Genomic DNA, 23688 nt, shown 5'->3' on the forward strand with positions numbered 1-23688 from the left:
CGCAGGTGGGTAACATTGTGCAACCATACACAGTTGCCATACCCACCATTTTTCTTCTATAGGTCGTAACAAAATACCTTTAAAATGATGAGAGCTGGTATTTACATAGAAACAAAATAGGATTCTTAGGACAATTTTGAAGGGCTTTTGGAACAATAATAAAGTAACTGCGAATAACATGTTTTTGTGGTACCCTGTTTTTAACAATCTTCATTGCTAGCTAAGCAAATTGCTGACAGATGTGCCATGAAAAAAAAATTAAGCATTATTATTATTGAAATAGAACAAACTTGTTTTATTGGAGAATATTCTAGCCAGTATACTGCAAATATTGTGATGTGGAACTTTAAATCTAGTATGTTCTATTTGTGTTGCTTATGATGTTTTCAAGGTGGTCAAGGGTATACGATTAATTTTTGGGTAGGCAGTTACATGTTTAGAAATATTTACATTCTACGAAGGGAAGATTTCTAATATTGAGAAAATAAGTGAGGTATTTTGAAAGCACTAATGGCATTGGATTATCATAGATTCTTGTGCAAATCCTCCTTCATAAACTTTATAACAAATTTAGACCATTTCATGCAAGCAGAATCTGGCCATTTAAGAGACTAAAAAATACTACATTGTCTAAGGCCATAAAACAAAAATAATTAAATATGAGCAAAGAATTTCTAAGAAAAACAGGGGCTCAATCAGTATCATATTTCCTATATAAACAATTTCAAGAAAAAATATATTCATAAAAATAATATTCAAAACTTCTAGCCTTGATTTCTACAGCATAATAAACAGATACCAGGACTTTGATTAAAAGTTACTAAAAATTATATTTCAGGACCTCTGCACATGAGTTTTAACTATCATTGAAAAGAATTGTTATGAAAAATTTAGCTATCAAAAGTCTGATCATCAGGAAAATTTTTAGCACTGAAACTAACCTTGGCAACAGTATTGTTAAGGGCCCTTTTTGCATAATGGGTACCTTCAATAAAGTCTTGATAGTCAGCAAACATGAAAAAGGGTCCTGCAAGTACTGAGTGAAAGTTGAGCATGTAACTGAAGTACTGTAATGCCGAGGGTTTTTTCCTGTAATAAAATAAAAACAATTTCCTGATCTACAAAAATGTATTAACAAAAGCTTATAAATAAACTACCATTTAGATAAACAAAAGCAAAACCACATATATGAAGTACAACTAATAATTTGCTAAGGAATCCCAAGAGATATATCAATCTCCTTGCCACTTAATCTCATGCTTTGCTCAAATTTGAATCTTTGAACATGATACATTTAAAGTAAAACATATAGGTATGAAGGAATGTTTAAGTATTTACTACATACTAACAACAGAATAATACTACACTACATTCTATTGACTATTTTTTGAATGTTTACCAGCAATTAGTCTCAACTCTGGTAAATTCTACAGTATACTACTATATCCAAAGCATTTATATGAAAAACAACAGTATGTACCTTAGAATTAATTCCCTCTGTAACGGGGTAAGTTCGTTATCTTTCAGTCCTGACAATCCGTCATGAAGACTGTATGCTAGTGATGTTGCTTTCTGAACCATGATCATCATAGGACCTAAAGAAACGGCAAAAACATAATGCTAAAAACCTTCCTTATTGGGAACAAATTATATTAACAAACAGATGATTACGATCTGTTTAAAATTGGATGTGTTTTGTTACAACTTGCTAAGGATTCTTATAACCTTAATACAGTACAGTACTACCAAGGGTTACGAGTAACTTTGAATACAAGCATACAAATTCAAAATGGGTTACGAGCATTGCATCAGTCTGCTTTCTACATGAGATGCGCATTAAGCAATCACATGATGCCCAAATGACACTCGCACAGTTAACGTCGTGCTCATAGCATTTTACGACAATGAAAAGTCTTATTTTCAAACCAATTCAACCTATCGAAGATCTGACAACGCACTTTGATATCATTCATTCATGTATCTATAAGTGGTTTATATAATATTTATTCAGGTACCTACAGCAATTTTCAGTTTCTATCTTTATTCCTGTGTTAGTTATGCTATGAAACGTCAATGTAAGTAGGTTGACACGACGTCATTGCTACCTGTCCAAGTCATGATGTGATTTTGTCCCGGCCAGGATCACGAGGGTTAAAAAAGGGCAAAAGCAGTCATCTCTACATAGGTTTATTGTGAAATTTGAACGTAAGTGTGTAATAGAAGATTACCAATTGTCCAGAAAGGGTAAATTAAGTGATTCAGTTAGTGATAGTGAATGTCATTGAAGAGAGAGAAATGATAATTTACCATAACTCTCGTCTACTTCACGCTAGCCATGATCTCTTCAAATATGAAGTGAAAGTTATTTTGTCAATATTTCTATCTTTATTGTGAATTATTATAGTACTGTATTTTGTATTCATTTCTAATGTTAGGTTATATTTTTATCAATAATTACCATTACAAACCTTTAAAATTGAGTATGTATTTCTTTCATTTCTGATGGGAAAAATTGTTTTCGGATATCAGCATTTTAGATTGCAACCTCGCTCCCCCAATGAATTAACCTTGCAAACTGTGGTACAATAAAATTAAATATGACTGTACTGAAAAAGAAACCTTATTTGGCTTAAAGATTATAAAAGTATCACAGAACTACTTCTACATCTTTTCCACTTTTATGTGGGGTCGATGTTACCTAGAGGTAAAATGACTTGAGGATAGTTATATGGTATTAATTTTCTTTTATGATTTTTTTAATTAAAAGGCTAAAATAAAACTAATTGTTCTCAAGTTATAGTTTAATGATTTAGTAACTACTACCTCTTTATGGGCCCCAAAACTAACATTATCATCTTTTCCTGGGCCCTAGAAATAAAACTAATACCTCTTCCCGGGTTCTAAAAATAAAACAATAAAAAAATACCCTTATCTTGAACATCTTAACTTTAAAAAATGTGCCCTGTATTATAAAATCAACCAAATAAAACCTACAGTGGAACCTGTACCTCAAAGATGAAGTGACTACTCTCAAAATATATTCCAATTCAAAATGCAAACAAGGACTCCATCAGAATATTCACAGAGCCAAATTCAAAAATAACGAAATGCCACAATGAGTTTGGTAAACTGAGTAAACCACTGTAGCAATACTGATTACTAAGATAGGAGTGAACAAAATATAGGAGTCAAAAGACCAATCCTTTAACTAGCAGCTGAAACATAATATCATATATACTTGTGTAACCTGCAACCTTTGAAGACCTTTTTTTGAGCCAAATTTTAGGGATGTCGACTCATACACAAGAAATGAAAATATCGCATGTACTTCTCATCAAGGCTACGACAGTGACCAAACCATATATTCATATTAATCTAGTCAAAATGCACAGTTGTATCTAAAATAGACATAATTTGGATAAAAACCAATGTTTTACTTAACTGTTCCCATGATAATGCTAGTTATAGCCTTTTCACATATAATAATTGGATTATTAAACACAAACATAGCAAACGTTTATATTCCAATTGAGACTATCATCTTTGTCGGTGTGGTGGGTTTTAGGCCATAAGGATTTTTTTTTTTACATGATGGAAACAAATATTACCGGAACTATCATTTTAGTGTTAGCATACAAAGGTACATAAACATTTATTTTATTTAAAGTAGAGTTTGATGGTACATCAATGTCAGGAGTAGTTTCATCCAAGTTGCTGATGCACAATAATTTATAGTTATTAGTTTTGCGATTTCTGATAAAAAAAGGATAGGAAATTATTGATTTTTTCTGTTAGTTCTGTTGGAAGTTTCTACATGGTGACTGTGTATAATGTAAAATAATAAATCAGTTCTATTCTTCTTGACTTCATTATCAATTTATCAGTAAATACTGTAATTGTTTACTCTCCTACGATGGTTGAAATACGAGTAACAGCTGTTCGCCAATTCAGTTGTTATCAATAACAGCTGTTGCTCTTTCGGTACTTCGGTTGTTTGCGGTGGTTACAGAATCAGTATTTCTCTTCTCATTATTTAAATACTACTACTACTAATAATAATACAAATACGTCCAGTAATAATAGTGATATTATCATCATTATGAAGTTAGCCTAGCCAAGGTGGAAATGACCATTTATCAAAAGCAGAATTGTAACCTACTGAACTCTTAGCAGCTTTGGAGATGAGTCATCCAGCATAAGAAAGCCTAACTTCCCCTGTAAAAGAGAAACTCGCTTGAAACATGAGAAACACGATAAAATAATTTTTTTAGGTTGGTGAAAATTGGGGATCGCATAATACGCGAGATCGCATGTTACACGAGTATATATGGTATAAAGCCCACCACTTCACATACTACTATATTTGGAAGGCGAATTCTCTAGACAAAGTTTTTACAACAATTACACTTTAATTTTCTTTGTGTTCAATTCTCATAGATTTCAATAATTTGTCTATTGTTTTATTCAAGGCTGATCAGGGCCTGAAGCTAGCAAAGCCAGGTCTAACTACAGCAGACTTAATTGCAAGGATGCTCTCTTCAAAGAATGAAATTTGATGGCTAAGAATAGATTAGGCTCATGAAATTTGGGTATACAGTCAGGTTATTTAACTCTAAGGAACACAGGCGGAAACCCGTGTTACACAATTTTGTATAAATTAAATTAATTTGATTTATGAATTTGGGCAAGAAGGCCCAAAAATGGGGCCAGGGAGGCCACTCAGCACCCATGTGCAACAGAGTGATAAGTACGCAGTTACAGTATAAAGGAAAAGTCAAGAGGCTGACAGTAAGATAATAGAAAGGAAGTGGGAGCAGAGGTCTGGTAGAAAAACAGAGAGTTACATCTGGAGGCTGTAAGGATGCTGCAAAGATTGATTGATTGATTGATTAAAAGTTTTCAGGCATCCTGACATCTAAGGTCATTGACGCCGATATGCTGCAAAGACCTTTAAGTAAAGTCTACGGTGCAAAACTTGAGGTGGACTGACAGCGCTGTCCCTTTATAGGGGAAAGGTAAAGTAAAAGGTTAAAACATAGGTACAACTAGGAGCCTCAAATGGTTTCTCAGAAAATGACAGATAGAAAGATAGACATGGCAAAGGAATTAGGATGTATGAGGAAAAGGAAAATATAAAATACCTAATAATAAAAGAAAATAGAAAAGATGGGAAGACAACAAAGTAAATAAAACATTAAAAGGGAAAAATAGGGTTTTAATGAATTAAAAAACAATTTTTTTGGAAAGTCTTGTCCACAAGGATTTTTCTGTAAAAGCTACAGGGAATCCAATAAAACATGATATAAAAAAGAACTATTCTTTTCCGCACAAGAACCAGTTTATCAACAAGCAAGCAACAGACTTTGTGTGTATAAATAAAGGGGAGACCTACACATTCAGGCTCAACGAACACATCAGAGGCACCTCCAATGCTAAATTTGTCAGCCAACTGACGACATGTCACCCAGGTGTTTGTTGGCAAGCAATCAATCATCTTATCACTCTGGGAAAATATCTGTTAATTCCCACTTCACTTTGCACATCAAGGGAGGCAAGATTCTCTTGGGGACCACACATCATTTCTGTCAATTTAATTTTTTCTTTGTTAATAACCCTACAGTATTTTTGGAGTTAATGCACTGTGTTCTCTCCAAGTACTAATGCCAGAGCATATAAACATGTAGGACTCATGCATCACAAGAGTTAATTTATAATACCCAAGAGAGTTTGTATGGAGAAAAAAATAAGTTTTATAATAAAAAAAAATTACGTTTATTGAAAATACTGTGTACCTCATCAACCTATAGATAAGACTCATTACCCTGTTTTTTTGTTTCAGGTTTGCATAGCAAATTGTTGATGGCTTAAGCTCCCTAACTTCAAAGAGGTAGACTAGAAAAGAATCCAATTAGTCCAAGGTTATCTGGCAAGGAGTCTTTTCCTTAAGGAAGACCATCCATGCCTTCCACACAGATTGGTACTGTCCGGAGTATGAAGACCTCTTACAAGCAATAAAAAATGTAATCTCATTAGCCAAAAATTCTCCTACCTATTTACAAGAAAATATCTAGGCGCAAACATTCTGGGTCGGAAAGGAGGAGGTGAAGAGGCTTTTAATCCCTACTCTGGTACGTGCTGAACGAAGTATGACTCCGGTCTTAGACACTGAAGAAGTGGAAACCATGGATTGTTTAGCTACAATGGAGCTACATGCACAGCTATCCAAGCAAATTCCGATACAAACTTCAAAATCTTCTAAATAAAACTCGGAAGAAACAAACATAAAAAACAACCAGTTCCAGTCTATGTTCATGGCATCTCTTGCCACTCCCTCATTAACTAAAATTTGTAGCTACACAGAGCAGACGTTTTTACCCTTTTGCAACAGCCAGTTCTACTTGCAGACCCAGGGTAATCTTTAAAATCTCATGGAAGGAACTCTTTATACAGGGCCGTCTGCATAGACAAAACATTTGTCACCACAATGAAATAATGGATGGTTTGTGTCTAAGAAAGCTTTGTGGATTGAATGTTATGTAACACACTATTATTCTTTTTTTGTACCTCTCAAGTCCCTCCCCCCAAAAAGAAGTGCCTTAATCTGTTATTATTTCTTTCTAGGTACGGACAGCAGCCCCCTACACTCAAGAGGGGAATTTAGACTATTCAGAGTACTGTACCTGTAAATAGGAAAGATGAAGTTGCCAAAAGAATAGTTACTCAAGACTTGTATTGTAAATATTTCTGCCCTGCTACACGAGTCACTTCCCAAACTTGTAATTGACGTCAGTATTTACTGAAAGTGAGCAGTGACCGAGGTAGAATTTTAGATTAATATTTTAAAGGGTGTCATAAAGGGTGCTAATTTTGCCTTTAATTGCTTATTTGAATTGACAAAACAATTTTAATGTAATCCTAAGGTTTTTTTTTCCTAATAAATATTTTTCTTGTTTTTATAAAGACAGAATTTAATTCCAGAACCTTTCTTAGCCACTTTTTTTTTCCTTAGTAGCAGTTGTTTTTTAAATCTTTCTAATAAGTTATTCATCATAATTTTTTTCCAACACTGAGTCCTGTTATCAGTACAAACAATTTGTCCCCTTGACCTAATGTTCTTATATAGTCTTTCTATCCAGCTAACCTAATGAAAGGGGAGTTAAGAAGGAAGTAAGATTCTAGCTGGGTCCCCTCGCCCAGTATAAATCGAGGGGTGGTGCCCAGTGCTCCGTTCTCTTGATCGTTATCTAGATTTTTGGGTATTCCACCGTCGTATATTTTTTGTGTAGTGAACGTTGGGTTGTGGTCGGCATTCGGACACTTGGCAGTTTGGGTGTTACCTCTGGGTAGTCCGCAAACCACAACAAGATTGAGAGAGCCCCATAGGTGTACCAAGGTGAGGAACAAATCCCTCTTCCAAAAGGAACTTAGTAATAGACAGGGTCAGTGCATTCACTTGTTAAACTTGATCCTTTCTCCAAAGACATTAGACTTCTGTCTGTTGTTGATGAAAATTTTGATGTGCGAGTTCTTCTGAGATATACAGACATCTCTTGGGCAGTTTCTCAAGAAAAACCTCTTGCTCTGAGGTGATACTGGATAACCTGTATCTGTGAAGACAGGCATGTTATGAAACTGTGGTGCCCCTAAAGATGTAATTGGTATAAAAGATCTTGTTGTAGGGGTAGTTGTCTTGGAGCCTCTGATAACAGTATCAGCAGGTCTGGGTAACAACTCTGCATGCAGCCATTTGGGGGGCTACTAAAGTCATTTTAAGGTCTTTATTCCACATTTTGTTGATTACCTTCCTGAGCTGGAAAAACAGTGGAAATGCATAGATATAGATGTAAAAGGCATGTTGGAAGGCATCATTCAACACTGCTGCCTGATTTGGTGTCAGTGAAAAGTACACTTGGAGATTGTTGTTTAGCTTCGACGCAAACATGTCGATTGTCGAGGAACCCCACACAAAGTTAAGAGGTTCCTCATCACTTGCAGATGAAGGGGCCATCCTGACCCCAGGCATTCTCCCTAGCAACTTAGTTTGTTGGCCATCACACTCCTTTTCCCTAGAATGAACCTGGCAGACCACCATACTGAATTGTTCTGTGCCCTTTCATGGGCCTCTATTGCTAAATTGCTCAAGTGTCAAGATACTGTACCGCTTTGTTTGTTGATTTAAGCTACTATGGTCGTGTTGTCTTATCAAAACCAGTTGGAGGGACTGCAGAGCCAAACAGTGCTACCTTCATCCCTAGGATATTAATGTGAAGGTCCCTCTCTGTTCTTGACCAAAGGCCTGAGATTACGTTTTCTTAGATATGCACCCTAAACTTCCTTCGATGCATCTGTGAAGGGAAGTAGTTCTGGGATAGAAGATTCCAATGGAGATCCACATACAAGTTTTCGTCCCTTACATTTTGCTTCTTGTTGCATCGGAACCAGCAATCTTAAATGTAGATGACAGTAAGGAACCATTTTTTTCCAGTGATGATAAGAGACCTTGGAGTTATTGCCACAGCAGCACTGAGCCTGAAGCCGTAGCCAATTTAGAAAAGGATGAACCACTCTCATTCCTAGGTACTACATCTTTTGTTTGAGCGTGAAGCTAGACTTCTCCAGATTCACCACAATCCCCAGATCATGGTAAATTGAGATTAATCTGTCACGGACTTGTAAGAATTGCTTCCTGGAGGACAATAGAAAGAGAAATTCATCGGGGTATCTCAACAGCCTGATGTCGTTGGCACGTGCCTAAGACAAGACGACAGTGAACACCTGGGGCCTGGGGTGGTCGCCAGCCCAAGGCACAGGACTTTGGACTGGAAACCCCCACAGAGAACCAGAGGAGCTTGCTTGATGACTGATGCACCGTTATTTGGAAATGAGCATCTCTCGGGTCTAGAGAAAGAAATTGTCATCCTTCCTGATGAAATTTCTTATGATGTTCACTTTCTCAATTCTGAATAGTAATTGGAGCACGACCTCATTTACAGCCGACCAATTGATTACTGGTCTCCAGACAAGCAACTTTTCTTCTATAAAAAGTCAATTGTGAAAATCTGGAGACCCGCCAGGACTTTATGAAGTGTTCTTGTCTAACATCTTCTGGTCTTACGCTTGTATGACGCGATGTTTCTGCGATCCTAGATATAGGTACTAGGTTGGCCCAAGCACCACCCTACCATTGAGATACTAGCGCTAGCATTATTAGGTCCTTTGAAGGCCAGATAGTACAACATTGAAACCATCTCTGGTTACAGCTAATTTTTCCTTTGCCTACACCTACACTGAATAGTCTGGCCTATTCTTTACTAATTCTCCTCTTTCCTCATACACCTGGCAACACTAGGATAACAGAAAAATTCTTCACTCAAGGGGTTAAGTACTGCACTAATTGTTCAATAGCTAATTTCCAACTGGTAAGGGTAGAAGAGAGACTCTAGCTTTGGTAAGCCGCTCTCCTGGAAGGACACTCCAAAATCATGTTCTTTAATCTTGCTGTGTTATAGCCTCTGTACCATATCCTATCGCTGTTTTGGGTTAGAGTTCTCTTGCTTGAGGGTACACTCAAGCACACTATTGTTTCCTTATTTCCTTTCCTCACTGGGCATTATTGCTGTTGAAGCCGTTAGGCTTATAGCATCTTGCTTTTCCAACTAGGGTTGTAGCTTAGCTAATAATACTAATAATAATATTAATAATAATGGACCATATGATAAGAGGATGACAAGAGCCAACGAATGGGATAACATACGTGTTGGAGGACTTCCACTGAACAATCCTCCACACTGCAGTAATGCCACCTCGCATATCGACTTGAAACACATACCCAACTTGTGGTAATTGCAGTGGGGAATTGCCTTCCCCAACGAGACCTAGCAAAGTCCCCTGCCTCTCTATCTTCCTGGTTGGCAGAACCAGGTGCAAAATGGCTGGGTAGCATTAGTCAATCTTTTGTTGAAATCACTGGATGGAATTAGTCAATCTTCTGTCGAATAATTGGGCGGCATTAGTCGATCTTTTGTAGGATGAGGCTAAAAGTGTCGTTGACCTCGGTCTGGTCACTGTTTTCTTGAGAGCTGACATCTGTTACTGGAACCACTGCAGATTTTCAGAAGGATACCACTTGCTGAAAGAGTCTCTGTTTAATTTTTCTTATTGTTCCCTCTACTTCCTCCAGAGGGAACAAAGCAGGAGTGTTCGTAATCGAGCCTTCTTAATACTAGAGATTCCTTGTACCTAAAATGTCTCACGAACTTCGCGGCTATGGTGTCTCTTCGCATTAAGACCATATTGGTCTATTGGTTAGCTGTTTGATGGTCCAGGAAGGTGACCATCTTCACTCCTAACAGAACCAGCTCTGTAAATTATTCTCAGGATTCTACAAATCCTAAGAAGAGGCAAAGAAAGCCACTGTCCCTCAAAAGTGGTAGTGGTCAACCCATGACATTGCTTGTAAGATAATCATAGGCGTGGCCTCCACATTTGAAGATTCCATGGTTGAGAAGATGGTCAATTGGGAACTTGATTTCCCTATCAAAGTTCTGGGCGCGAGTGTGGAAACTCGCATCCTTGGGTAGAGTTGACGAAGCCAGGTCCTCTATCATAAAAACAAAAATTCATCTTGACAATGCCAGAGGTAGGATTTTATTAGATCAGCTGGCCCTCAGCGAGTTCCTTCAGCTCAAGGGCTATTCAATTCCAACCAAGGAAGTTCTAAATACTTTAGAGTGCCCAACTGCCTTTCTATGACTATACTGTTGCCTTTCTTAGGCCTTTGGACCGATTCCCATAGATCACTGATCCATCTAATTAAGCGTAAACATTAACAAAGTCTGACTATGATTCTTTATCCTCTGCTTCCATTGGAGAGGGGCCCGTATCTGAGTTCACATCTGAATCTTCACCGTTTCATCCTGTTCGTAATACTAGGAATGCACTTAATTCTAATAGTCAGGCCTTCTCCACCATGAGGCTACATACTTACAGTATTCTAGAAGTTTTATTCCAGCTATGACCAAGTTGTGGAATGATCTTCCTAATTGGGAAGTTGAATATGGAGAACTTCAAAAGTTCAAACTTGCAGAAAATGTTTCTATGTTCAACAGGTTGACATAAGCCTTTTTATAGTTCATATATGAAATATATATTTTGTATGTTACTCTTTTTAAAATATTTTCTTTAATTGTTCATCATTTCTCATATTTATTTATTTCCTTATTTCCTTTCCTCACTTGGCTATTTTTCCCCGTTGGAGCCCTTGGTCTTATAGGATCTTGCTTTTCCAACTAGGGTTGTAACTTAGCTAGTAATAATAATAATAATAATAATAGATAGAAGGTGATTCCTCCCCAATTTTTGGATTCTAGCACCTCCTCCTGGTCCTAGAACATTACCGAGTTGTTATTCCTGTTTGCCATTGTCGTCTCGGCTCCTATTAGTAAACCTAGAGGTTCCCTTCACTTTCGTCTTTGCCTTGGGTGAAAAAGAGGAAGCTCGTGCCCTGAAGAGCTCCCACAGTTGCTGTGGGCCAATCTCTGGACTACCGAGTCTTTTTGTCTCCCTGTTGGTGATGGTCTTCTATCCCAGTCTCTACAGGATCTCTTATCTGGGGCTAATCTCGAAGGATTAGTCTTGTCGTGACAGATCCCTATTTTTACTCTGTATCTTTGTATGCTTCCTCTGAGTTCGGATGCTATCTGAAGGAGAACTAAGTGGATATCTTGTTTCCTGATGATAACTCTCCATAAAGGAAGTTTATTCCCTCATTGATTGCCTCTGCCTGTGAAATGTGAGGTATCATCCTCTGCGTATCTCAAATTTGAAATATTGCTAGAGGAGTTTTTTATACCACTGGTTAGCTCTCAATCTCGGGGAGAGCAAGCTCACTAAAACATGCGTTCATTCTTATCTTTTTTCTGACATCAAAGGTGAACAGTGAGAGTGCTTAAACATGTAACTGGCACTCTTATCATAAGAAAAATACATAAAGAATGGGGATCAACATTTGGCATGCTCGTGAAAGTTTCGTAACGTTTTCCAGAAATTCCAATGCAAGACCGAAAGCCCTAACATTTCTCCAAAATTGGCACACAATGAAACTGCAAAGAAAGAAAAAAGATTAGTAAGCCAAGTTTGACAAGTGAGAATACGTTTGTACTTTTCAGTGGCTGAAATCAAAGTGGTTTCTAAGTGAGCTTGCAGAGGGATGGGTTCCCCACTGCTCGCCAATAACTACTGACACCTTGTTATAAACTTTAAGAGCCGTATTTCTAGTTGCTCTGAAATCATACTCCTATTAAAAGATGAAGGTTTGTATCCATATAGGGACAAATATGTAATTATAAACAATGGGTATGAGTGCAGAAATGCATTCAAAAAAATATTTGCAAATTAAGAATACTGTATACAGCAGTGGCAGCTCATGGTTATAATTATCAGGGGTGCAGCTCCAGAAAATTTATAGGCTTTGCTTTAATATAGTGTAAAAGGAAACAAACAGGTATAAGATTTATTAAAAAACTTGATAAGAATTCTGAAAGAACAAAATTACATTTTTTACTTATTATAACCTAAATTGTAACTGTTCAAGCTTGATCCAATAATATAAAAAATTAAATCCATTCTTGTTTTAATTTGCATGAAAGGTCAATAACTTTTTACTTGATATCTGGATGAAAACTGAGGAAATTTTTCTCCATTGAAAGCACTGTAGGAGCATTTAGTCTTTCCAAATTCATTGTGCTTTTTAGAAAAGTTTTATTTATTGTTTTCAGTGTTGAAAAGCAGCGTTCTGCCTTTGATGTGGTCATAGAATTATCAAGAGAACCAAAAACAATTTAATAAACTAAAATATTAATCAAATATTATAGCTGGAGTTAAGACAATAATCAAATTCTAAACTTCATCACATTCAATAATGTGGTACACAGTTTTTAAGCACATCACATGCGGAGTAAGTGTCGCATTAAAATATGAGGTGCTGCAGTTCCACAGTGCCCATTGATGAGCTACCACTGGTATATAGTACAGTATGAATAATTAAAAATCCAAAATAATTACATTTTAGAAAACTTCCAACAGCATAAAAAATTCATATATACTATAATGCATATTAAAGACTGAGAATTGTAATTCATTTACTATAATCAATAACATTAAAATACAATCAGTCAACTAATTAAAACAAATAATTAAAAATGGGAATGATCATACAGCGCACTACTTACCAGTAACATCAATAACAAAAACACCATCTTCATACAACTGCCGTTGTATATGCATGACACTCAAAAACGTTATTGATGAAAACAAAGTTACATGGTGTATCAATGTTATTGGTAATGTGATCATAAGTATATAGCAGCCAATCACAAGAACCAAAGCTAAGACTACCTGCCTGAAAGGAAATGAATATCATTAATGAACAGCCTGACTCCTTCCTCAAAAAGTTTTAAATTAACTAACTTATACTCTATTATACTTTATCAAATGTCAGACTTCATGACAAAATAAACCTATTTAAAAAATATCAAGTTCTAGTAAAATCTACCAATTTTCACTTAATAAGGTAAAAAAAACTTTTCGTCATTTAAAATAGGGAATATCTTCAGCAGAGCTGGAACGGCCATTGAAATCTCCAAGTAGTTAACAATAAGTGATGAGCGTTGGCGAATAGCCCACCCACTCATGTTAACGACTTCATTTTTGTCTTGGGCTGCAACGAATACCGACATACTGTTGCGTCCAATCCACTGCTGTTTACTATTTTTCTGATACTTCTTAGTTTGAATGGTTTATTTTTGCTTTGTGTTAATGATGAAACAAAGGAGGAATTCACATAAAAGGATAGGTAGTGGATAAGTTTAAGGATAAACCAATAATAGTTCCACACTAACTTGGTTCTTTTGTAGAGGCATAATTGTTCACAATTACCCCCTGTGCAGAGTGTAAATATAGCCTCCTATTACAGGTGGGCTTATTGTTGGAGGAGGAAGGAAGGCTCAGTCTTCTCTAATGCCATTCTTGACAATGCCTGAGACGATGCTACAGGATCACTAGTCGACCTTTAGAGATAGCCCGTTCTACCCTTTTCCAGTGGAGCATTTGTTAGATTCATCTCAGCGTTAACCTCTGCAGATCGGACAAAGGCGGGGAGATCAGTTTCCACCGCCAACATGAAGGTACTGCAGGTGCGGCCCTTTTCACCAGGGAAGGTACGCAATGGCCGGTAAGCAGAACTCAGCACACACACTCAAAGAAAAAGACAAAAGCATAACTCTAGCCACTCGAATTCCGACAAGACCACGCACTCCTCACACCGATCTCCTAATTGGCAGGATTTACCCCGGCAATTAGAACAAACAGTATGAGGGTCGATAGAGGCCTTGGGAAGAAGTTTGTTACAATCTCTCGCACACTTGCGATATACAGGAGAAGGGTTAGCCATTATGAACAACCAGAGAAAATCCAAATTAAAGCCAAGTTCATCAACAAGAAACACAAGCCAAAAAAGGGTTTCAAGAGTTTTATTGAAGAAACACACCAACACAGCGAAAGCCAATAAAACAACCAAAACAAAGTACTTCACCAATTCGGTAGAAAACTCGAGGTCTAAAGCGAGCGGAACCAATGTTGTCGGTGACACCGACAGAGAAGAACTGGAGTGGTTGAGAAGTATATGCGGTATCTGGCCGATAGTCGGCGCTGGTGGGCACACCCGCAACCTTCATGGCAATCGCTCGCGAGTTTTTGGAATCTGTCGGGCCGTCGGAGACGTCAGCTATTTATATATTCACCGGCTAAGTTTAATATTTAAAATGACAACATAATGGTAAAAAGACAATCGAAGATAGAATCGTCCATGTCTGGATTCTGGTAGATTGAACACAAAAAGAAGTTTTTATGCCTACCACAAACTTTTATTACCTGAATCTCATGACATCCACATTCATAGTAAGACTTATAAGAAGCAAAGTACTCGGTCCTAATATGTACCGCCATTCCCCTGGCCTTAGGAATGGCATCCCATTTCAAAATTATTGGCTGCTTAAAACCAGTTATAAGGAGCTCAGATGAATGCCTCATATTAGAAACCAAACTTTCTGAGCACACAAGAACATAATACCATCTGGATGCAACTGTAAGGTCTTGAATATTTGCATGAAGACCCCGAATATTGCAATACAGTAGATGACATCGACGAAATCTGGGATGTACAGGTCCCGGATTTTGCTCAATGTCTCCAGATAGCAAAAGAATTAATGGTAATAAAAAAGATACATCATACTTAAAAACTAAATTAACAAGAATGATAGCAAAAACAATATGTACAGAAATATAAATAAAGTGATAGATCAAACCCATAGACTACAGAAAAAAACTCAGACTGGTCAACATAAAGGATTCGATACACTGCAAGGCTAAATACACTCCAGGATAGCCGCTTCAACTGAAGGGAGGACAGTAAGGATGGTTTTGGGGAAAAAAAACAAAAAAAAATTGAAAAGACAACCTCTTGATAAACCACCAGGCATCCATGGCATCCTGCCCAACACACCATTTAAAAAAGAAAGGAAAAAGAAAAAAAAGGTAGAATAGTGTGCCTGAATGTACCCTCAAGCAAGAGAACTCTAACCCAAGACAGTGGAAGACCATGGTACAGAAGCTACGGCACTACCCAAGACTAGAGAACAATAAGAGTGTCCTTCTCCTAGAAGAGCTGCTTACCATAGCTAAAGTGTCTCTTTTACCCTTACCAAGAGGAAAGTAGCCACTGAACAGTTACAATGCAGTAATTAGCCCCTTAAGCGAAGAAAAATTGATTGGTAATCTGTGTCGTCAGGTATATGAGGAAAGACGAGAATGTGTAAGGAATGGGGCAGACTATTCGGTGTATGTGTAGGCAAAGATGAAATGAGCCGTAACCAGAGAGAGGGATCCAATGTATTACTGTCTGGCCAGTCAAAGGATCCAATAATTCTCTAGCAGTGGGGTAGTTGCCCCTCACTAAAAGTTTTATGGCTAGTTTTCCAGCTTCACCAAAAGTATATCCCCTAATAAAGAGCGAAAGGATTTGTATTAAGTGACGGAACTAACTGTACAGTACTGTACTGGCAGTTGCACAGTAAAAACATACCAAGTTCAAAATCAAGAGGTTTAATTATGTCAGTAATTAATAAGTTCATTGAAATTATCAAATTGAATCATTGTTTACATTTAAAACAAATTGCTGTGCATACTTTCCAAAACAGAAGTAAGATATTCCTAAACCAGCAACCATGGACGCCCAATGACGTGTAGTATCGGAAACTTTTGTGGGGTGGGCCTGAACACGAAATAGGTAAGCCAAAAATAGCGCCATAAGTTGGCCCAATATAAAGTTGACCTGAAAACCACATGACAAAAATTAGGAAAATTTTGAGTGAAACATCATAACAGTACTGTCACATGCAAGCAATACAGTGCTAAAATAGGTTACATACAGATTGAATATGAAATGTGCAGTAAGCGATGTATAATCATAGTGAGGAAAAAGATTTAAATGTCATATAAAATTTAAAAAAAAATAAAAAAAAAAAACATGCAAAATCATTCCAACCCAATACAACTTGCTAACACCATCAGTGCCTGCAGATGGCAAAGAATGCTATCACCCAGTCAAGCAGATGTGTACTGCTGTTCTTGGAATTTTTTGACTAGCAAACAAGCATAAAATCTGTTGTATATAATGAAATACTAATGGTGGGTAGAAAAGGTAACCTAAAAATTACCTTCTCAGCTCCACACGAGTAAAAGAAATAAAATAAATTAGTTTCATTAGGTTACACAATAGAGGTACAACCTTTTTGCTTACCAATATAAAAGAAATATTTCATACATCACACCAGTAAATTAAGGAACATTACTTGAGTTGACCATCACAGTACTTCTACTTCAAGTAGCACTTAGATTCCAAAATCCTATTTTGTAGGAGTTACAAGTTTGACCAAATGTACTATACTGTACACAAAACATTTTGTTGCTTGCACAAAATGCACTTAAAATCATCAAGCTCTCCACCAAAAATTCTACCTCTGTTGCATAAGTATCATCTCATAGGCAACACTAGAGTTCTCTAACACCGAGTGGTGACAAGACAGTACAGTACAACCTATGTTCTCAATCCTGGCATTTGATAAGGTTGAATTTGAATACTGAATTACCTTGATTTAGGGTTCAATCAAAAGTTTCTATTCCAATAACTTTGTTAAATTTAGATAAAAACACATAATAACATATACAGTATATGCATAGTATTTTATCAATTACAGTATCCATAGCCTATAAAGTGCTACTGAATCCTCTATTTCTATAAATATTCTATCCTGGAGGAATAGTAACAAATTGGAAAAATTTATATCAAATGAGCAAATTAATAATGGGAGAGGTTTTCTGACTGATTACATTCCTGGCCAGTGTTATATACAAACTTTTGTGAAGACCTGCTTATGAAAATGAGTAAGACTTCAATAGTTTCAAAACCTTTTACAAGACTTGTGCACATTTGCTACTTGCAAGATTAAGTACAAGACATCATTCAGCATCAAATGATCATGTGAAATGACAAATTCGTAGATAATTTGCATTTTTCCTACCAATACAAACCTTAGCTATTTAATAGAGGTATTACTTTCAGCGTAGCTGAAATGACGAGCCAATGATTTTTAATGATGGTTTACTACCCACACCGGTAATTAGCAGGGGTAGGGAGGGTAGCTTGCTAAACACCCCCCCCCCCCCACTCCCTCTCACACCTGTGCTTAAGCTCACTTTGCTTAAGGTAGGACTTCAAGGGGGATAGGATTGGCAGGCAAGTTTGCTTAAATAGGTATGGTTTGTATAGTTAAAAATACAAATTAACTACGAATTTGTCATTTGTTCCATGACTGGAATACAAACCACGCTATTTAATAGGGGTGACTCACCTATCAGGAAGGGTGGACGTCCCAGCCAGTCTGGCTTTTTGGCTATGCCCAGTGGCTCCTTATCTGAGTGTGTTGGCACTCCAGAAATAAGGAGCCCCTGCACCTTGCTAAAACCTTGCTACGCAAGGTCTGCGGCCTACGCAAGGTGTGTGTGAAGGTATGAAGAAGTGTGACTTGTCCTAGAAAGTCGTTCCGAAATTCTTTAGATGGAAACTTGTACACTAAGACTTTCCCAATACCACCTTAATACTAGGAACACAAGGGAGCACGGTTTACCTGCCGTGGTTTGAGGTCAGCTATGCAGAAAACCCCGGATGCTGCTTTCCCCAAGGGAAGGGATGATGAAGAAAAGAATACGGGCCAGTCAAACCTTTTCATTCATGCAGACTAAAAACCGGGTAACAATGCCCTCAACCTTCTGCTACTTGTCCAATAAGGAGCTTGAGGTTTTAAACCAGCTGTTGTCCAGCCACCACAGGACCAATAGAAAAAGTCTAAGTCTCCTGTGGGTCACGTCTTGGAGGTAGTGGGATGTGAACATGTTCTGCCGTTTCCACAACCCAGCTTGAAGAACCTGCGTCACTGAAAAATTTCTTTTGAAGGCCAGGGACATAGCTATGCCCGACATCATGTGCTCTAGGGTGACGTGATGGAGGGTCTGGATTCAGTGCAAGATCAATGACCCTGCGAATCCATGCAGAGATGGTGTTCTTGATGACCCTCCTCTTAGTCCTTCCTGTGCTGACGAATAGTGTTGGCACATGAGAACGGGCTGCATCTGTTCTCTTGAGCTACAACCTCAAGCTCCTTATTGGGCATAGTAAGAGATGGTCTCGGTCATCTGTCACAGTACGGAGACTAGAAATCCCGAAAGAGTCAAATTGAGGATCCGCTACTCCCGGGTTCTGAGTCTTAGCAATATACTCAGGGACGAAGCTGAACGTTACTTCTCCCCATCCGCTTGAATGGGTGATGTCATAAGAGAGACCATGAAGTTCACCGACTTGCTTGGCCGAGGCCAAAGCTAGCAGGAACACCGTCTTCCAAGTCAGGTGACGATCTGATGCCTGGCGTAATGGTTCATAGGGAGGTCTCCTAAGAGACCTGAGAACTCGAATCACATTCCATCGGGTAGGTCACACTTCCGACTGGGGTCAGGTAAGTTCGTAACTCCGTATGAGTAGAGAAAGTTCTAGCGATGACGAAATGTCCATTCCTTTCAGTCTGAAGGCGAGGCTTAAGGCTGAGCGGTAGCCTTTCACTACCGAGACTGATAGGCGCATTTCTTCATGCAAATACACGAAGAACTCCGCTATTGCTGGAATAGTGGCATCGAGTGGAGAGATATCCCTTCCACGACACCAACCACAGTAGACTTTCCACTTTGCCTGGTAGACTGATGCTGATGACTTCCGCAGATGTCCAGACATCCTGATCGCAACTTCTTGTGAAAATCCTCTCTCAGAGAGATGCTGGATAGTCTCCAGGCCTGAAGTCGTAGTGAAACTACGGCTTTGTGGAAGATGTTGGCGTTTGGTTGTTTGAGTATATTGTGTCGTGGAGGTAGTTCTCTTGGAGGCTCCATTAGTAGTTGCAGAAGGTCCGGGAACCATTCTGCATGATGCCATAGCGGAGCTATGAGGGTCATTGAAAGATTGACCGATGTTCTGGTCTTGTTGAGTACCCTCCTCATCAGACAGAACGGGGGAAAGGCGTAAACGTTGATCTTGTCCCACTGTTGTTGGAAAGCATCTTGTCAGAGAGCCTTGGGGTCTGGGACTGGGGAACAATACAGCGGGAGCCTGAAGTTCAGGGCCGTTGAGAAGAGGTCCACAGTCAGAGAACCCCACAAAGTCAAGACTTTGTTGGCTACAAGATGATCCAAAGACCACTCGGTACTCACTATCTGAGATGCTCTGCTCAGGTTGTCGGCAAGCACATTCCTTTTGCCGGGAATGAAGCGTGTCGATTGTGGTATCGAGTGGATTTAGGCCCATCTCAGTATCTCTACTGTTAGATGGGATAGTTGCTGTGAAAAAGTACCTCCTTGCTTGCTGATGTAGGCCACTACTGTGGTGTTGTCGCTCATCACCACCACAGAGTGACTTGCCAAATACTATTGAAGGGCTAGAAAGACAGCCTTCATCTCTAGGAGATTTATGTGGCGGTACTTTTCTGACTGACCAGAGGCCTGAGGTCGTGTGGTGTAGCACGTGGGGCCCCAACCCTTTTTTTGAAGCGTCCGAAAACAGCATCAAATCCGGGAGGAGGACGAGAAGATCCACTCCCTTTCGTAGATTCTCGTCTGCCACCCACCACTGGAGTTAAGTCAGTTCCGCATGTCCCATGGGGATCCGGGTGTTCGGGGAGTCGTAAGCTTGATTCCACCGGGACTTGAGTCGTCATTGGAGGGATCTCATCCTGAGGCAATCATTGGGAACTAGGCAGGCCAGCGATGAAAGGTGACCAAGGAGACGTAGCCACGATTGGGCTGGAAGTTCTTCTCGTCTGAGAAAAGGTCTTGCGACCTTTCTCAGCCTTGCTATCCTGTCGTCTGATGGGAAGGCTTTGTGGAGAGTGGTGTCTATAATCATGCCTAAGTATACCAGCCTTTGAGTGGGAAGCAGGGAAGACTTCTCGAGATTTACCATGATCCCAAGATCTTGGCAAAGTTTCAGAAGTTTGAATCGGTGTTGAAGAATTGTTGACACCAAGTCTGCTAAGATTAGCCAGTCGTCCAGATAACGGAGGAGACGGATGCCAACCCTGTGTGCCCAAGATGATACTAGGGTGAACACTCTGGTGAAGACTTGTGGTGCTGTGGAAAGACCAAAGCACAGCACCTTGAACTAGTACTTTCTGTTGTCTAGGCTGAATCTTAAGTACTTCCTTGAAGACAGATGGATTGGGATCTGGAAGTACGCGTCCTTTAGATCCAGTGTGCACATGAAGTCTTGCGGTCTTACTGCTAGTCTGATAGAGTCTGCCGTCTCCAAGCTGAACGGAGTTTGTTTGACAAACTTGTTCTGAGCCGAGAGGTCGATGACTGGTCTCCAGCCTCCAGACGCCTTCTTTACAAGAAAGTGTCAACTGAAGAAGCCTGGGGATCCGTTGAGGACCTCTTGGAGAGCCCCCTTCTTCAACAGGGTGCGGACTTCTGCCCGAAGGGCTTGCCCCCTTGCCGATCCTATGGCAAGGGAGTTCAATGACACTGGATTCGTAGTCAGGGAAGGTAGAGATGTTATGAACGGGACACGATACCAAAGACTGATCTCACGGAGATTTTCCAGGAATCGGCCCCGAGTTGCTTCCACCTGTTTGCACAACTCTGTAGGCCTCCCCCCACTGGTAGAAATGCAGGGGGACTGCCTATTCTAGCATTTGCAGCCTTGGCTGCTCCCTCTAGGATTTTTGCCTCCCCTGGAGGACTTTTTGCCTAAGGACTTGGACACCATTGTCTTCACTGCAGTTGTTGTCATAGTGGTCTTGGCTGGATGGGACTGCTGTGGTGCTGGAGGCTTATAGGGCTTAGACGTTAAAGCCCTATGGAGGAGAGAGTCTTGAAGTGACTTCCTCCACCTCTCAGCAGCATGTTCCACATCCTTAGGCTCGAACAGAACAGACCTCTCTATGGAGGAATGTCTGAGCCTATTGATCTTGGTGCTAGGGACATTTTGGTGGAATCTCTCAGCTACTGCATCCTGACGTTTCAGGATGGTATTTGCCCACAAGTTCAAGACTTGGTGGGCCAGAAACTCGATCGTGCGAGTACCTGAGAAGAGGAAGGTTTCCACAGCTTTCCTGGTACATTCTTTGGAGAAATCCTCAGAACGTATCAGGATACCTAAGGTCCCCAACCAGATATCAAGCCACGAAGTAGCTTGCATAGCACACTTCGCGACCTCCTGGTTGAGGATCTCGGCTGCCGAGAATGAGACCTGCCGGTTGGAGTGTCTCAAAAGAGGGTTAGCTCTTCCAGCAAGTGGTGAAGTGGGGGAGCTAAACAAGGCTCCTCCAGGATCTCAAAGTACCTCCTATGCTGTACGCAAGGAGGTGGGAGGAGCTTGTTGGTGGTACAGAAACGGTTGGAGGAGGACATCTCGGAGAGCTGTACAGCGATCTTGTCCCTGGTACTCTTTACCCCTTGAGACCAGGGCAGGGCTGCACTGGTCTTGGAGGGTTTTTGAGTACCAAACATGCGGTCTAGAACAGTGTCTTTGCCCTCTTGAGGGGGATCTCTGGGTCGGACAACCCGTTGAGAGCCCTACTAGAGTCAGAACCTGCCAAACTGCGTGCTCTGACTCCTGCTGGTCTCCTCCTGTTGTAGGACTTAGAGCGAAGTCTCTTTCTATCCCCCAAAGGCTCTTCTTGGGGAGAGTCACAGACATTCCCTGAGTGGCTGGCTGGCTCCATCCTAGCCCTAGTGGAGGATTTAGGCAATGTTTTGGAGTCTTTGGATTCCTTCCGGGGAAGGATGTAAGACTCTAACAAAGAAGAGGGTGGCATGTCCCTTCTATTCCCGGACTGTGTGGAACTCTCGGCGTGAAGAGAGGTTTCCTCCATTGGTGCGATGGGGGAAAATCTTCGTGCGATTCCCTTGGTGACGGGAGATCTTCGTCTGAAATGGAAGGAGAGCTAGTCAGAGGAATAGGAGGAACTTGCCTTGAAGGTTTGGAGTCAGTTTCGCCCTCGGGGAAGTCACCGCGTCCAGAATTCCTCTTTTCCTCTTCAATGGGGTAGAGGAAGGCATGGTTCCGTGTCCCAGATCAGAGAGGACAGGCTTGAAAGCCTGAGTTACGACTCTGACTAGGGCACTGAAGCAGGGCTGTTAGCTAACAGAAGCACCGTCAGACATACCCCCTGCAGGGAAAGGGATTGAAGGATCCCTGGGAGGAATCACTGGAATGGGTGGGTTCGTCTTCAGTAGCTTTGGGATCCTGAACCCCTCTGCATGTTTCCCTTCTCCCACAATGCGAGGTGGTATGCAGTTGTGGGGAGGGGAATGAGGCGATGGCGACCTTGCCGGACGCCGTTCCTTGTGATGTGCAGGCTTGCACGCGGGAGACTTAAGGCGCGCGCCCGGGAGAATATTCGCGCATGCGGGAGTGCAGGAGAATCACGATCTGCGCGCAGGAGAGTATTAGCGCACAAGAGAATGTACCCTTGCACACGGGTGCGCAGTGGCCTCACAATGGGCGCGCGGGAAAATGTTAGCGCGCATCCTTAGGAGATGGATGGCGCGCGCGTATCCTTGTGAGTGCATGTAGGAGAAGACTGGCGCGCATGTGAGCACTGGCACGTTGATAAGGCACATGTGAGGGTAGCATGGCTGCTGATTCATCTCTGAACTTGCGTGCGGGAGAAAGTTGGCGCGTAGGTTTTACCTGGCGCGTAGGTTTTACCTGGCGCGTAGGTTTTACCTGGCGCGTAGGTTTTACCTGGCGCGTAGGTTGGCACGCAATATGGCGCTCAGGAGAGCATGATGTAAGGTGCGTATGTTGGCGAGCAGGAGAGCGTTGGAGCGCAGGTGAGTGCTGGCGCGTAGGAGATCGTGGGCGCGTAGGCACAGGGCGTGTCGGTGCAGGAGAGCCCCGGCACGCAGGAGATCGTTGGGGCGTGTGCGCATGTGGGCCCATGTTGGCACGTAAACGCTTTAGGTTGATGCCCTGTGTTAGGGCGAGCAAGACGAGTGGCGCGCTGTAGTGATGGGGACTGACGAGCT

At 40.4% G+C, this 23688-nt stretch overlaps 1 protein-coding gene across 1 annotated transcript in view; it reads right to left on the reverse strand.

Moving 5' to 3' along the window:
- Positions 1–890: 890 nt before the first annotated feature.
- The window catches only part of LOC137645520 (lysophospholipid acyltransferase 6-like), a 72148-nt gene continuing 49350 nt past the window's right edge, over positions 891–23688 (reverse strand). The window contains exons 2-5 of the mRNA XM_068378325.1: positions 16242–16387; positions 13230–13399; positions 1481–1595; positions 891–1089 (exon numbers count right to left, since the gene is read on the reverse strand). Of these exons, the coding sequence (XP_068234426.1) occupies positions 891–1089; positions 1481–1595; positions 13230–13399; positions 16242–16387 (630 nt within the window). The remainder of the gene's footprint in view (positions 1090–1480; positions 1596–13229; positions 13400–16241; positions 16388–23688) is intronic.

Source organism: Palaemon carinicauda, chromosome 8 (genome assembly GCF_036898095.1).
Source record: "Palaemon carinicauda isolate YSFRI2023 chromosome 8, ASM3689809v2, whole genome shotgun sequence".
Classification (NCBI taxonomy): Eukaryota; Metazoa; Arthropoda; class Malacostraca; order Decapoda; family Palaemonidae; genus Palaemon; species Palaemon carinicauda.